Raw genomic sequence first — 16,627 nt, 5'->3', positions numbered from 1 at the left:
GCGTGGCTCCTCTAGGCACCAGGAGTGGTGGGAACTTAGGAAGAGAATGAATTTAGGTTGGTGACGTGGGTGAGGTACCTAAGGAGGAGGATAGGAGTTGGATGATGAGGGGCAGTTTAGGGCCCCTAAGGATTTTCAGCACATTTTAAACAAAACTGTCATTTTACAAGTCTCACTCTGGCAGTAGTGAGGAGGAGTGGCACTGGTGTGGGAATAAAATGAATGGCCATGTTTCCTGAGTGCCCGTTCTGTGAGAGATTGCTTTCTGAGCAATGGGTACAGTTATGAGCAAGACAGATGCAAATTCCTGCCCTTGTGAAGCTCACTTTGTAGTGACGGGGTCAGGTAGTAAGGACATGATTGAACAGGGTATTTTGGAAAGTGATAAGTGCTTTAAAGACAATAAGACAAAGTGACCAGGATGATGTACTGTTGACTCTCTGGGGCAAAGGGGGACTACTTTAGATCGAGGTGGTCTAAGGCGCCATCTCTGAGGTGGTGCCTTTTGAGCTAACCTGAATGACACAGGGTTACAAGCCAGGCAAACGAAGATCCAAGGGTAGAGAAAAGAGTAGATTCAAAGGCCCAGAGACAGAAACATGCTCAGCACATCTGAGAAATAGGACTAGGACTGGGGTGATCAAAACATGGTAGCTGGGGGTAAGAGTGATAGAAGAGGTGAAGAGGGCCTCAGAGGCCAGATTGTGCAGGGCCTGGTAGGCCTCTTGAGAACTTTGGATTTTATTCTAAGTGCAGTCAGCAGCCTTCAGAGAGACAGGGTGTGATCTGATTTGCATTGTGCTTGCAATGGAGATTCAAGGTGTTACAAGTAGAAGCAGGGGGACTAGAGGTATTGCAGTGGTCCGGGCAAGACATGGTGGTGGCTTGGACCAAAGTAAGCAGTGAAACCAGAGAGAAGCTGTTGGATTTGGAGTCTGTTTTAAGCTACTAGTTTTCAAGCCTGCCTGTACCATCTCTTGGAGAGCTGTTTAAACGTACTGATGGCTGGGCCCCACCCCCAGGGACTACTATAATTGGTCTGAGGGCAGGGCCCTGGGTATTCAAATGCTTTAGAGCTGCCACATTTCCCTCACATTTCCCTCTCAGGCCAGGCCTGAGAATGCGGTTCAGAACTGACAGAATGGAGAGAGATTGGAGGGTGTAACTTCCATAGTCTTAGCTACAGCATCTTGGGGAGCACTGGTGCCCGTTATTGATTTTGGAGGAGAAATCAAGACTTATGTTCTAGTCAGACTGCCACTATATTATGTGCAAGTGGAGATGCTAGATGGGCAGTAGATAGTCTGGAGCTGATGGAGAATCAGGGTTGGAGAGAGTGTGTGTGAAGGTCTTTGGTTTCTGGAAGGCATGTGAAAACAAGGAACTGGATGTTAGGCAGTGAGAGGGGAGGCTTCTGCCCTGGCATTCCTGCTGCCCTCACATACATGGGTTCTTTACCCACCGCACTGAAGCGTGCAGCCTCTCCAGAGACCTTGGCCAGCTGGCCCTTGCAGTGGATGCAGGAAAGCATGATTTTCACTGTGGTGTGTTGCCAGCTTCCAATCCCAAAGCAGTGAGAGGCACAGACTGTATCCTAAACAACAGTTAGCTTCCCAGAGGTATTTTGCTGGTAGTCCCAAAGAAAACTGGCCCCCAAAATGAAGAATTTGTCAAATATCTACCATTAGTAAGGGAAGCAACTGAAAGCATGTTCTACAGATGTGCCTTGTTTTAGGGTCTTCATGCTACCATCTGCCTCTCCCCATCCCCAGCACATGATATCTCATGTGCTCATATCTCATCTAAAACCCAGTACGCAAAACAGAGAAGTGGGGCTGCAGAAGTAGGAGCTCCTAAGGCGCTGTTGGGACACCCTAGGATTCCAAGGAGCAGAGTTGGAAGCCTAGGTCATAAGCAGATAAGTTAGGCGTTCCTTATTAATATTGCAAAGGAGTCTTTTTTTAGAAAGTGGTCACTGCAGAGTTCTAAGGAGTTCCCTAATGGGATTATAATGTTTTATATCTCAAGAATTCATGTTGCACATACTTTTTCAGAACAGTTTATATCCAAAGGTTATAAGCAATGTATGCATTGTGTATCACTTTGGTTTGTTATCATTACTAGTTTAAAATATATATATATATAATATATATATAATTTTATATATATATATTTAAAAAAACACCTTATGTTCTCCCTCAAACAGTAACTTTACCGCTTTCAGCTTTGAAACAATTATTCCAAGTGTAACATCTGAACAATTGCAACCACCACAGCCTTCTGGACCATTTATCAGTGATTTACTCCAATGTAGCAGTAGATAGGTCCACATAGAGCTTGAAAAGAAAAGGGAAGTGGGAAATGACTCACAAATGTGTAAACAGCCCCCTTGGAAGTGAGATAGCCATTTGAGAAATAGGGCAAAAGGGACAGGTCTTTAAACAGAGGAAAGAGGACAAATGGACAGAGAAGCAGGGCAGGCGCCTCACTTGGCAGGCAGGCTGGCCTGGAGGCGGCATGGGTGTGGGCAGGAGCACAAGTCAGGCTGACGTTTGGTCTCCTGACACCTTCTCCTTGCCCACTCTGAGGTTGCGTAATGTCATCATAGGAGCTTTCTGTGTTCTGGAAACATTTCAGACGTTTAGAAGGCTAGAATGACTCCACGTGCCCTGCAGAGGCAGCCTCTTGAAGACAAACTGGACTCAGAAACCCTTACCTTAGTACCCCCTCTCTCTTTTCCTCATTTCTCGGTTTCACCACCTTTTCTTTTCCAAATTCCTCATTCTGTGAGCTCCCTTAGGAGTCCTGAGGGGCTTCCTTATTTCTGAGACAATGTCTGTCTCCCAGAAGATGCTTAAACCTGACAGATGGAGATTGTTTCTTTTTGTCCCGGCTGCCAGGAAGCTCAAAGCCAAGTGTTACACAATCACAGTGATTGTATAAACCCTTATGATCAGCATATTTTTGCCCCTTCTTTTTTGGATCTTATCATTTATTAACTTCGTAAATTATTTCAAATCAGATTTGAGAAAAGAAGGAATATACAGTCATGCGTCACTTAATGATGGGGATAAGTTCTGAGAAATGCATTGTTAGGCAATTTGATCATTGTGCAAACATCATAGACTGTACTTACACAAACCTAGATGGTACAGCCTGCTGCACACCTACGCTGTATCGAATAGCCTCTTGTTCCTAGGCTACAAACCCATGCAACGTGTTCCTGTACTGAATACTGACTGTGGGCAACTGTAACACAATAATATTTGTATATCTAAACATAGAAATGGTACAGTAAAAACATGGTATTATAATCTTGAGGGACTTGTTGTTGACTGAAACATCATGGTGTGCATGACTGGATTTATAGTCAATTTAACCACATTATTAAGGAAAAGAAAATTTGTCTGTCTGCCTGCTCCCCTACCCCAACCCCTCTTGAATCCTACTCTGTGAACACCTTGCTATAAACAGACCTCCATGACTATCTCAGACCACTACTGGCCACTGATTTTCATTTCAGCTGCCAAAAGTCATTGAGTGGAAATATTGGGGCTCACTTCAAACGTGCAATTGGTATTCCCTTCTGGAGTCTTTTTTGGCAGCCTTACAGAGCATGTGCTGTATTCAGAGCCCAGGTGGCAAGTATTTCCTGGAAGGGTAGCATGGCAGCATGATGTATGTGGGAACATAGAGGAGGAATAGCAGGCCAGGTGCTCGCTGCAGCCAGAGAAGGGCCTTGCCCATCTTGCCTAGAGGTATTGGCACATTCACTGCATCAGGTTAGGGGACTTGCCTGAGGGTCCATTGGAGTATCGTGCTGCATTCTCCCTCATGCCAGCCAACTTCTCACCCCTGCCCCTGAGCAACTTATAAATCCCAACAGGAAAAGCTTTCTGGCTCCAGAGAGAGGAAAGCAGCCCATTTGGGGACCAACTAGCTACCTTTTACTTTTCTGTGGAGGAGACACATGGCCAGTGATGCGGGCCTGGGTTGGTTACCATGCTCCTGGGAGAGCTGTTAGAGGGAGTTTTTACCCAGACTGGTGGGTGTGCATGGGCTTTGATCCCATGGCCCTGAAACAATTTAAGCAGGTTTTCATTCTTATAGCTTGAAATGGATGGAATGTTGAGTCCTTGAAGGTATTGGCATTTCTTTAGAACCTGTCTCCACTACTTTCCATTGTTTCTTTTTATATTATCATATTATCCTAGATACTTATTGAAACAGCCTTAGTATCCTAGGCCTGTTTCAATCTTAATACTAGTGTGCTGAGGTAGTTGTTGGTGGTAGAATGATATTGTGACATCAGGCAATTTTAAAAAAGTCTTTTCCAAGTCACTTAACAGAAATACCTGGTAATGATATGTTTGTCTTCTGATAGTGACATAGGTTCTAGACTTGGATTGCCTGAGTCAGAACCCTACTTCTCCCACTTACTAGCTGTGTTACCTTGGGAAGATGCTTGACTTCCCTGCCTTAGTTACCTCATGTATAAAATGGGGAATACCATAGTCTCTACCTCAAAGGTTTATTGTCAGAAGTAACTAACAAAATACAGTTTTGTCACAAAGCATTTGGAACTATGCCTGGCCTATAAGTGCTCGATAAATGTATCATCATTCAGCTTGAGTTTATTGAATACATTCTTCGTGCCAGGCCCTAAGCAGTTTGCTGAGCTACAAGTTGACAGACGTCTTGTCCTCCAGGAGTGTCCTGTCATGTAGGAGAGAGGGTGTGTAATTAAATGATGTGTGCTGTACTATACATACAAGCTGTGGTAGCACAAAGGCTAAGTAATGGGTTCTGCCTTGGGTGTGGCCTGGGGCCATGAGGAAGTAGCAAAGAAGGTGATCCCTGGGTGCATTTTAATTTGGGTGCTAGAAGCAAGGAGGTGCCTGGCAAGTTGGAGCGGGTGATGGTTGAGTTGGTGCTAAAATGGAGCCCCTGAGGGTAGAAAGGAAAACTTAGAGAGAATGTTGCCTTTGGGAAACTCCAAATAGACCACAGGGAGGGACGGTCTATGGAGAGAGGTGGCACTGGATTGGTAGTCCAGGGCTGAGATATGGTGGCCTCATGAGCCCTGCCCAGGAGCTTGCACTCTGGTCCATGGTACCTAGGGAGCCAGTGAAGGTTTTAGGCCAGGGGAATAATGTGATCACATTTCCATTTAAGAAAGTTTACTCTGGAAATTAGTGGGGAGAAAGGATAGAAGTGGGCTGCAGGATTTGAGGGAGAGACTAGAGGCAGGAAGACCTGGGTGATGCTCTAATAGTCTGGGGCAGGTGATGATGGGCTGAACTAAGGCATGATGGTGGCATGGAGGGGAGAGCATGGGATTCAAGGCACAGTCTGAGGCAGAATTAACCTGGTGGAGTGAATGGGGTGTGGGGAAGAGGATTAGAGGAACTGGTGGTGACTACTGGATTTCTACCCCAGGTGACAAGGTACATGGATATGCCATGGGCCAGGAAAGGGAGACTTGAGGGAACAGTTTGGGGAGGAAGCAGCAGGTTCCATTTTAGCTGTACATAGTGCCTTTGGGACAGCCAAATAGAGACATCTACAGATTCAAGAGGTCTGAGTTGGAACTTTTGATTGGAGCATCATCACTGAGTGATGATGGAAGTAGGGTTAAAGATTGTTCAGGAGAGAGTGCAGAACGAGCAGGGAAGGAAGGAGTCTTGGGTTGAAACTCTGAACCCTGAGGAACACCAGTAGCCTGGATGGGCGGGATTGCAAGAGGAGGGGAGAGGCACAGCCCCACAGACAGGGAGGAGGACAGTGAGGAGAACCCAAGGAAGACGAGGGCTAAGAATTGACTTTTGGATTTGGCCACAGTGAGTTGCTCAGTGACCTGGTGGGAACAGGTCCCTGGTATGGAGGGGACAGGTACACTGAAGAGTAAGGGAGAGGTCAGCAGAGACATCAAGTGCACAAGGCTTCAAGCAGCTTAGCTATGAAGGGGCAGGGAGAGCTCAGAGCCTGCTAAGAACACAAGGAGAAAGCTTGGAGGTAATGATATGGGGTCCCTGAGGGCCAGGATTGACTTGAGCCTCATCTTCCAAGACAGTGGGTACCCACGAGTCCAGGGACAGTGAGGCAGTGAGATGATGAATATGAGAAGGATTTAACCCTAGCAGCCTCAATTTTCTCCAAAATAGAAAAGGAAGTAGGCAGGGGTCAAGGAAGGTACTAGAAGTTTGGGCTACCTACTAAGGGGAATAGCTGATGGAGGCACATCACACCCTACCCCACCCCTAAATACACACAGGTGCACATATAAGTACCATTATGTTCCTTCTGCACTGAAAGCTCAGAGCTCTGTGCAGAGAATGTGGAAGGAGTTCTGCCATGCCTAGAGCAGAAAAGCTTTAACAGCTTCTACACACTTATTTTAAACCAGATTTAAATTGGTTGCACTGTGGGGCCAAATATATATTTTGGAAGCTATATGATCTGCTTTTTATGGGCCTATAGATTTGTAAAAGTGTTTTTAGCTTAGTACGAAGAGAAAAGACTTTAAGAATATGTTTCAGAATGTTGGTAGTGCTTGTCTTGGGTGATAAAATCAGAGTGAATTTTTCCTGTTCTGTTTTTTTCATCTGTATTTTCTTTCTTAAAACTATGAACAAGTATTACTTTGGAAATGAGGGAGATAAAGTCAGTGCATTTTGACCTGCTAGGCTTGCAGCAATGTGGAAGCTTCAAGACATCCCTGTGGAGTGTGTAAGAATGTGGGGTGGGGGATAAGCGTTTCTCAGTAATGCAAGCATGACAGCAGTGACAAAAATGTCTCAGGCCTTCCAACCCCCTGCCTTCTGTCCAGGATTGTAAAGAACAAAGTTCCTTACAATGAACTAATTGTTATTAGTTCTGAAATTTGTGGAGATGAGCCCAGAAGAGCTTAATACACATTTTTAAAAAGAATGAAACAAAAAGTTGCCTGAGGCAGAGACTGGAAAGTGTATGCATCAGACTCCTCAGTCTCGGGTGCTGGCCCAGCTGCTCTCTGGCTCTGAGAGATGGGCTCAGGTGGTTGGATGGGTGGGGCCCTCCTGGATGGAGATAGGCCTTTTGGGAGATTTATGCAAATGGAGTCACATTGTGGGGCACATGTTTGGAAAGGCTGAGCTGCTGAATGATGTCTGTACTCATGGTCTGGAATTACAAGCTATAATGAGAATACCAAACGAGAGCTCTGATTGCCTTTTATGGGTTAGAGGTTTCCTCTTGCAGTCTTTTATACAGGGTCCCCTGGGGCTTACAGTACATTCCGGTGGCTGGGACCTTCTTAAAAACTGGGACTAAACGAAGAAACCACCTGGGCCATAATTTAGGAAAACTCAAGCCTCGTTGCTTCATCTCCTTGGGGGAAAGCATGTCCCTTTGCACTTTTTCTCTTATACACATAACAATAATAACTTCTAGTTTTGGTTTTCTGGTTTTAGTATCCACAAAAAGTCACACAGTTGCCCAAACTCAATTACTTTTTACATGATAGAGAAAGCAGCTAGGGGCAATGGCTCACACCCCTGTAATCCCAACACTTCAGAAGGCCAAGGCAGGAGGATCGCTTGAGTCCAGGAGTTCAAGACCAGCCTGGGCAACATAGTGAGACCCTGTCTCTAAAAAAAATTTTTTTAATTAGCTGGACATGGTGGCTCATGCCAGTAGTTCCAGCTACTTGGGAGGCTGAGGTGGGAGGATCACCTGAGCCTGGAAGGTCAGAGCTGCAGTGAGCCGAGATCATGCCACTGCACTCCAGCCTGGACAACAGAGCAAGACCCTGTTTCAAAAAAAAAAAGAAAAGAGAACGAAAAATAAGGCCTTTTGGGCTTGAGACCCTGTCCTCTGCCTGCACCAGTGCCCTTCCCAGGCCCTCTTGAAAATCCACTCATGCCGTGTGGTCTGGGCTCTGCCTGGCCTTCATGAAACCTTCCAGACCCTGGCGCCTCACCAGTGCCTCACTGGTGGCCCGTTGGATGTTTCAAGGTGAGACAATAATGACATTTTGGTTACAAGCCTCAGGAAAGTTGATCATATTCCTACTTTGGATGGCTCCTCCTTAAGGTTGTTTTTGTTTTTGTTTTTGTTTTTGCTTGTTTTTAATGGATTATTTCCTTTTTGCAAAAGCCACATGTTTCTAATAGAACATTTAATAAATATAGTCAAGAAAATTAAAAGTACCTGTGATCCTCCTACATAGGGTCTCACTGTGTTGCCCAGGCTGTTCTCAAACGCTTGGCCTCAAGTTATCCTCCCACCTTGGCCTCCCAAGTAGCTAGGATTACAAACATGTACCACCACACATTTTTTTTCTTTTTTCTTATTCATATGTATGTATGTATATATATAATCTGTTATAGATGTTTCCTGTGTCAATAGTTGTGTATTTTTATGGCATATTTAATGTCCAAAACTATACCATGTGGTCCTTGCCCTCCAAAATGCGTTTACTTTTAAACTTTCTGTCATAGGCTTTTCTGACATCTGACTACATTGTGCAGACCAGATTTTTTTTCTACTTTTTTTAACTTAAAAAAATAGTAATGAAACACTTTAGAGAGTTGAAAGAGTATAAAGGATCTCATCTCCACCCCACTCTCAGTCTGAGCCTACAGCACTGAGGTGCGCTTGCATGTGGACAAGTGGTCCTTCGGGCTTTCTCATCGCCTCCTTGTCTCCTGCTCCTTGTGAGCCTTTGGCTCCTCATCCTCAGTGGGGAAGCGTGTCATTGCTCTGAATGACAGGTCAGCCAAGTGCTGCCCATCTCAGGAGTGAATAGGTCCTCATGAGGCAGGAGAAGTAGAGGCCTAGCAGGGGAAGGGCTGGGACCCAGGAAAGAGCCACGTGAAGAGCAGAGACGACAGGAGATCTGTAGGCCCACCTCTGGGTCTGTACTTGAACTGATTTTCCTCCCAGGTGCCCCTCCCCTGCTTGGTATCCACCAGGATCATCCTGGCCTTCCTAGGATCCCCTCTCTCAGTCCTGCCTCTCCTTAGCTCCTGATGCATTGGTGGCCATGCCTTTCACGAGGTGCTCAGCCTCAGCAGCCTCACTGCGTCTGCACCTGTCCACCCACCAGCTGTTTGAGGCCTGGGCTCCCATCGCTTCTTTGTACTTCCCACAGTGTTCGGCGTGGTGTAGACCTTCAGGAGAGAGTTGTTGGTTGATTTATCTCTGCAGTTTTCTTTATTTTATTTTTTTTTTTTTTGAGACGGAGTCTCGCTCTTTCGCCCAGGCTGGAGTGCAGTGGCGCGATCTCGGCTCACTGCAAGCTCCGCCTCCCGGGTTCACGCCATTCTCCTGCCTCAGCCTCCCGAGTAGCTGGGACTACAGGCGCCCACAACCGCGCCCGGCTAATTTTTTGTATTTTTAGTAGAGACGGGGTTTCACCATGGTCTCGATCTCCTGACCTTGTGATCCGCCCGCCTCGGCCTCCCAAAGTGCTGGGATTACAGGCGTGAGCCACCGCGCCCGGCCTAATCTCTGCAGTTTTCTTAGCTGGAATCTTAATCCACTGTAAGTCAATTTCTTAGTAAAAGACAGAACCACAGCTCCCTTGCATTTCCAGCACTTAAAGATTTTTCCATTTCTTCAGTGGCTCTTCCCTTCCCAGAATTCTTTTATAGGAAAGGTTCTGACACCCAGTCTTCATCGCTTCTACCCTGGGAACCCCTCATTTGGCCTGTTATAATCCATCAGTCCCACTCTGGGGAAACCAGGGGTGCTCTATCTGAATTTGCCCACCTCACTCTGGGCCCATGCAGGATGTGGGGACAGTCCTAGTTTCTGTTCTTCTGATGTTGCACTGACTTCCCTGATTGTGTTATCTCATGGGTGCCCACTGAGGAGTGGAGCTTTCTGTGAAGTAGACCTGACACAGGGGCCATGGCAGGAAGAGTGAGGGCCCCAGTCCAATGCCATAGCTGTGACTTGACCTTGTGTCAGGTGTGGTTCTTGTTTGGGAGCTCGGCCAAGCAGGCAGAGTTCCCAGGATGGCACATCCTTGGCTCCCTGCCACCTCTAATTCTTTCACCCCTTTGCTGGAAGCTGCTGGATCTTTTACCTTTCACTTTGTGTTCATACTGTGTACCAGGCCAGGGCATCTGGTGCTGATCAAGGTAGACCCAAGCATGGAGTTACTGATCTAGCACAGTAGCTCTCAGCCCTGGCTATAGAGTAGAAGACTCTGCTGGGGAGTGTAAAAAATGCAGATGTCTGGGCCATACTCCCTGGTCATTTATTTTTATAGTAGTGCTGCATTAGAGTCTAGGCATCTGTATTTTTTTTAAAGCTGCAGCATTGGTGCCAACACCAGACCCAGAAAACAGTACCATATACTGAGCACTGTATCTGTGGCAATATCATCTGAGCCCTTTCTGCAAGTTGTCTGTGTCTAGTTTAACCTTCTCAGTAATGCTGGGAATTAGATAAGATGAGTCCTGCCTCAATGATTAGGAAACTAAGGCATAGACAGGCCCACCTGTCAGTGGGCATACCACTCACAAATGTAGAGCTCAGATTTAAAGCAAAGCCAGAGGACTTCCAAGCCAGCTCTAACCCCTTGGGCTATGCTACTGGCTGATCTTCTCTCTTACTTCTTGGACCGATATTCCCAGCCACCTTCCTGGGTGTCCCTCAGGCACTTCAGACTCAGCATACCCTAACTGAACTGGTCAGCTCTTCTCAGAACTTCCTTCTGCCCTCTTAATGGCTTTAGCACGCCACCACTTACCAGCTGCTAAAAATGGAAACCTTACTGGGGCTCATCTCCTCCCTTTTCTTTACCCTCTCCACCACCCAATAACAAGTTGGTTCCCTACCATCATCTGTAGATTCAGATCTCAGAATTTCTTCTCTACTTCTCCCCCTCCATCCTCGTAATTCAGTTTTTCCTTACTGGACCATCAACAGTAACCTCCTATGTGGTGTCTGGAATTTTCATCTCTCCCTCTTCTTATCTGATCCACATAACACAGGCAACTGAGGTCTCTTCCTGAAGCACCATTGTTACCTGATGGCTCTAGGCTACCTATAAAGAAAAACCCCACCCCATCCTGGCATTCAGCGCACCACATGAGCTGGCCCTGGCCCATCGGTCCGGCCTCCCTGCTGACGCTGCGTACGCATGGCTCGGCACACTGATATTCTCCCTATCTCCCAGATATGCCATGCTCACCCTCGCCTCTTTGCCTTTACTCATGCCCTTCTCTGCTGGAATCCCTTTTCTCCCACAGGTCTACCTAACAAGCCTCTGTACGTTCCTCGAGACAACCCTTGAACATCAGTACTTAAAACTCCTCTGATTCCCCTGGTTAATTAGCTGCTGGCTCCTCTGTGCTCCCTCAACACAAATATCTTCCACAGCACGTAACCCCTTTTACTAGAATCATTTGTCAGCCTCCAAAACACTATAAGCCTCGGAAGCAGAGACCTCATTTGATTCCTATGTCCATAACAGTGAGCGTGAGTGCGCAGGGCTCAGTACCAAGCAGGCTCTTGGTGAAGGTTGGTTATTAGGACCCTACTTAGGCCTGTGCACTGCCTGCTTTCCTTCTGTTTGGATGGGTGCACAGCCAGAGCAGAACCTTACGGCATTTTGGCTCTGCCATTGGCTCTAAAGAGCACTAAGTATTCACAAGCATACTCCACAGATGGAAGACCAAATCAGAGAGCAGCTCTGGCCAGACAGCAAGTCAAATACCTGAGGGCAGCGGCTCCCAGTTGCTTGTGAATTCACTAAGAACCAAATATAGATTACCAATTGTTCATAACAATACCACTGGTAAAAGTAAAATAAAACTTAATCCCAGCAAACAACCCATTAAAATGTGAAGCTGCAAATTTTGATCTTGGGAAACTGTTAGACATGATGCTCACCAATGAAACTTAGAAAGGGAGAAGCTGTTATCAGGAAATTTAATATAGACCAAAAAATAGTTAGTGAGCCAAATCCTCACTGTTACATAGGAGAGAATGGATTCAATGAAAATAATTTCAGTAAAATGAAAATATAAAGTAATCAGGAACAATGTCACTGTTTAGTGTAGAAAATTAATCAAAGAATTGGCCGGGTGCGGTGGCTTGTGCCTGTAATCCCAGCACTTTGGGAGGCCGAGGCAGGCAGATCACAGGGTCAGGAGATTGAGACCATCCTGACCAACGTGGTGAAACCCCATCTCTACTAAAAATGCAAAAAATTATCTGGGCGTGGTGGCTGGCGCCTGTAATCCCAGGTACTCGAGAGGCTGAGGCAGGAGAATCGCTTGAACCCGGGAGGCGGAGGTTGCAGTAAGCCGAGATCACACCACTGCACTGCAACCTGGGTGACAGAACAAGACTCTGTCTCAAAAAAAAAAGAAAAAGAAAGGAAGAAAAGAAATCAAAGAATCAATGTGGCCTAATGGCATTTCCTCAGAAAAATTTTTGGTCAATAAATATTCCTTAATGTTGGCATAATTCTGAACACAGAGTCCACATGTTGTTGGTATCAAAGTGTCCTGTCCGTGTGTGTGTGTGTGGTTGCTGCTTTCAAATAATTATCCCCACTGTAGAATGTTAGAGCTGATAGAACCCCCAGCCCAACCCTGATACCTTTCATCTTTCCTACAGGGGGCAGTGCCCAAAGGAAATGCCACTAAAGAATTCATCGAGAGTTTACAGTTGAAGCCCGGGCAGGTGGTGTACAAGTGTCCCAAATGCTGCAGCATCAAGCCCGACCGAGCCCACCACTGCAGGTACACTCACTGGGGCTCACCTCCTCTCTTCTCCCACTGTCCTGCCTCCCTCCATCCCCGCCAATGCGTGCCTCCTGGAGTAGCACACACTTCCCCAACAGAAGCCAAGTCAGCATCAGGATTCCAAATGTCCCCTGCTCTGGGCAGAGAGTGATCATTGTGAATCTCCTTCCTGGTCCCTGTGAGCCCTCTAGATTGCAAAGAGCATTTGGTTTGGGCTCAGGACACCTGTCCCGGGACTTGACATAGGACCTGGGCAGGGCCTTTGTTTTTATATATGTAAAATATACGTAAAATGGAGGGGATTCCTGCTTTTCCTACCTCACAGCTTTATTGCAAGGGTACCATGAGAAAAAGCTTTAGAAAATCATTCTGTGAATGTCTGGGACTTAAAATGAAGGGATTGTCCTTAAATGAAGGCTTTCTTTTAAAATTTCTGAAGGTTATGATAGTTGCAGAATTCAACCAAAAAAGAAAGCCATTTCCCCATCTTACATGTAGTCAGTTTTCTCTTTTTGTTTTCAGGTTTCTTTATTAAGTTTTTCTGATGAGAAGACATCTAGCCAGAAGTTGTACTTTATTGGCTGGGCACAGTGACTCACACCTGTAATCCCAGCACTTTGGGAGGCCAAGGCAAGAGGATCACTGGAGCCTAGGAGTTCAAGACCAGCCTGGGCAACAAAGCGAGACTCTGTCTCTACAAAAAAATTAAAAAATTAGGCCAGGCGCAGTGACTCACACCTGTATTCCCAGCACTTTAGGAGGCTGAGGCGGGCGGATCACCTGAGGTCAGGAGTTCGATACCAGCCTGACCAACATGGAGAAACCCCGTCTCTACTAAAAATACAAAATTAGCTGGGGGTGGTGGCACATGCCTATAATCTCAGCTACTCAGGAGGCTGAGGCAGGAGAATCGCTTGAATCTGGGAGGCGGAGGTTGCGGTGAACTGAGATCGTGCCACTGCACTCCAGCCTGGGCAACAAGAGTGAAACTCCATTTCAAAAAAAAAAATTTTTTTTTTTTAATTAGCTGGGTGTGGTGGCACACTCCTGCAGTCCCAGCTGCTCAGGAGGCTGAGGGCAGAAGATCCCTTCAGTCCAGGAGCCCAAGGCTGCAGTGAGCCAAGGTTGCACCACTGCACTCCAGCCTATGCGACAAAGTAAGACCCTGTCTCAAAAAATTTTTATTTGTTTATTTATTTTGAGACTAGGTCTCACTCTATCATGCAGGCTCATAGCTCACTGCAGCCTCAGACTCCTGGGCTCAAGCAGTCCTCCCACCTCAGCCTCCAGAGCAGCTGGGACTACAGGCATGCACCACCACACCCAGCTAATTTTTTTTAATTTCTTATAGAGACACAGTCTCACTTTGTTGCCTAGGCTGGTCTCAAACTCCTGGGCTCAAGTGATCCTCCCAACTCAGCCTCCCAAAGTGTTGGGATTACAGGTGTGAGCCACCTCAACTGGCATACAAGGAAACTTTAAATGCTAAATTACAGAAATACAAAAATATCACTTGGTCCCCTTTTCAGAGGGTACGTGTTTGGGTGGAGAGGGGTTATAGAGGAATGAATCTACTCCAGGTGTTGGACGTCATCCTTGCAGGCTGAGCCTGTGGAGACATCTGGGTGTGTGAGAGATTTGAAGGGCAATTTCTGCCTGGCCTTGCTGCCTATCTTTCAGACGAGAGTGGCCAGTCTCCAGCACTCAGATTCCAAAGTCAGCTCCCCAGTACCTGTGTGCTGTGCCTGCGGCACCTCGGCCTGCCCTGCCGCAGCGTCAGTCATCTATTTTCACCTTCCTAGTCACCCCTGGAAATCGGCATTGCTGCAGGGATGGCCTCCCCAGATAAAGAAATTAAGGTTCAAAGGGGTTAAGTGAGTGCTCCAAGGTCACACAGCAGTGAGCACTAGAGACAGGTTTGGGTCCCGGCAGTTCTGGCTGCAAGTCCAGACAGGGCTCTTTCCATAGGAACTCCAGTCTGGGGATGACACATGTAACTTTATGTAGTTGTACATATGTTTTTCTGTCTGAGACAGAGAGATCCGCAAACCTCCTCAACTGGTTGCCGCCTGCTTGAGGGCAAGGGCTGAGGAGCCCGGGCAGGGGCCTGTGGTGATTGCTAGCTCCTCTGGGGTTTCTGTCTGTGGGTCAGCTTGCTTCTGAGATCTAATTCAAGGCTTGCCTCCTGAGCCTGAGATAGAGGCTTCAGTTTGGTCTTTTCTTGCCACTCTTGGGCTCAGGAGCCAGCTGTTTTCTAACCATCACTCAGATTTTTTTTTAAAAAAAGAAAAGCTCAGCTTGCTTATGTGGTTTCTCAGGATAGCCCAGTGTGGTGGAGCAGACTCCTTGGCCTTGAAGTTGGAGTGGTTGGTGTTGGAAGTTCAGCTGTGTCACTTGCTACACTGTGGACCTTTAGCCAGGTGCTACATCTTTCTGAGCCTTAGCCTTCTCCTCTGTAAAAAGGGTTGTTTCTTTGTAGTTTGTTGTGGGGATTAAGTATGAGTAACTGTGTGAGTCACCTACCTCAACAAGTGTAAGCTATTGCTAATAGAAGAATGTGTATGGAGTTAGGGATGTGCTGGGTTTATAAAGGCCGGACCGGAACGGGGAGGTGTTAACTTTGTATTATAGAAAAGAACTTTTGAGTGACCACAGTGATTCTTTTCTCTCCTCTCCCTGAGCCCTCAGCTGCCACCACCGCCTGGCATTTTCCTCACCGCCTCCTCCTTGCCTCTCCCCAGGATGATCCAAGGGAGGTATTCTTGTGTGCTAGTAAACAAATCAGCTTGGGCAAAGCAAGAGCTGCTGATTCAGATGAACTAAAGTGAGGATGCCTGTAGAGTTGCCTGTTCCTGCCTCAGAAATGCGTGCTGACAACTGCTCCTTTGTGATGGTGCGTGGTGGCCCAGGCCATCTGGGACCCACAATTTTGGATAAGCAGAATCCCCAGCACCCCAGACAGACTGGGTTTGTTTACAGTCCTTGAGCCCAGAGGCTGCCTGCCTGGTTAGAGAAAGTTGATGTCGACCTTGCCCACTCAGGCGAAGGTGCAGCATGTGTGCACACATGTTTGCCCCCAGCATTTTAGAATTTAAGACCGTCTCCATTCCCTTGTCTCTGGTGGATACCACAGATACACCCAGACCTTGTGCCTGTAGGTATTCCCTTCCAGCCCTATGGTATGTGGGTGGATCTTTCCCTCCTAGGAGAAGCACTCTGAAACCCCATGCTCTTTCATCCTGGTGTCAAATCTCCTGTTCAGCGGGACCATGGAAGCATGTGGAAACTCTGTGGGAGGAGCCATGTATGCTAATGTGGATGGCCATGGCATTTGGCTTATGCTTTCAAGCTTGTCCAACCCGTGGTCTGTGTGCTACTTGCAGCCCAGGCTGGCTTTGAATGTGGTCCAACACAAATTTGTAGACTTTCTTAAACATTAGGAGATGTATGCACAGACTTTTTTTTAGCTCATCAGCTATTGTTAGTGTTAGTGTATCTTATGTGTGGCCCAGGGAAGACAAAAGATTAGACACCCTGCTAGGTTCTTCTGCATGAGGAGGGAGAGACCTCTGACTTTGTCAGCCCCCCGCCTCCACACCCCAGACACCCACCCTGAGGCTGAGACAGTCCTGGGATGCTTGGAGCCCCTGACAGATTTTTGTTGTTTTATCTTTCTCATGGTTATGATTACTGAGAAAATTTATATAGCACTAGTATTGTTTTTAAAGCATTTTGCATACATTTTTGGTGCTCACAATGGCCCTGAGAGATCAGAGTGATTCTGCTGAGGCTGATTGGAGAACCTAAGTTTCTTTGACCAGAGCTCAAAGTGAGGACCTGCTTTCAGATCCCCTGTTCTTTCCACTCCACTGCACTGTCTT

At 46.8% G+C, this 16,627-nt stretch overlaps 1 protein-coding gene across 5 annotated transcripts in view; it reads left to right on the top strand.

Annotated features, from left to right (window-relative positions):
* ZDHHC3 (zinc finger DHHC-type palmitoyltransferase 3) overlaps window positions 1-16,627 on the top strand; it is a 60,813-nt gene that overhangs the window by 17,559 nt on the left and 26,627 nt on the right. For all 5 annotated transcript variants that reach the window (XM_001114753.5, XM_015131164.3, XM_015131158.3 and 2 more), the window contains one exon: window positions 12,619-12,743. In XM_001114753.5, the coding sequence (XP_001114753.2) occupies window positions 12,619-12,743 (125 nt within the window). The remainder of the gene's footprint in view (window positions 1-12,618; window positions 12,744-16,627) is intronic.

The sequence above is a fragment of the Macaca mulatta genome, chromosome 2 (assembly GCF_049350105.2).
Source record: "Macaca mulatta isolate MMU2019108-1 chromosome 2, T2T-MMU8v2.0, whole genome shotgun sequence".
Classification (NCBI taxonomy): domain Eukaryota; kingdom Metazoa; phylum Chordata; class Mammalia; order Primates; family Cercopithecidae; genus Macaca; species Macaca mulatta.
This window is presented reverse-complemented; position numbering and strand designations above follow the sequence as displayed.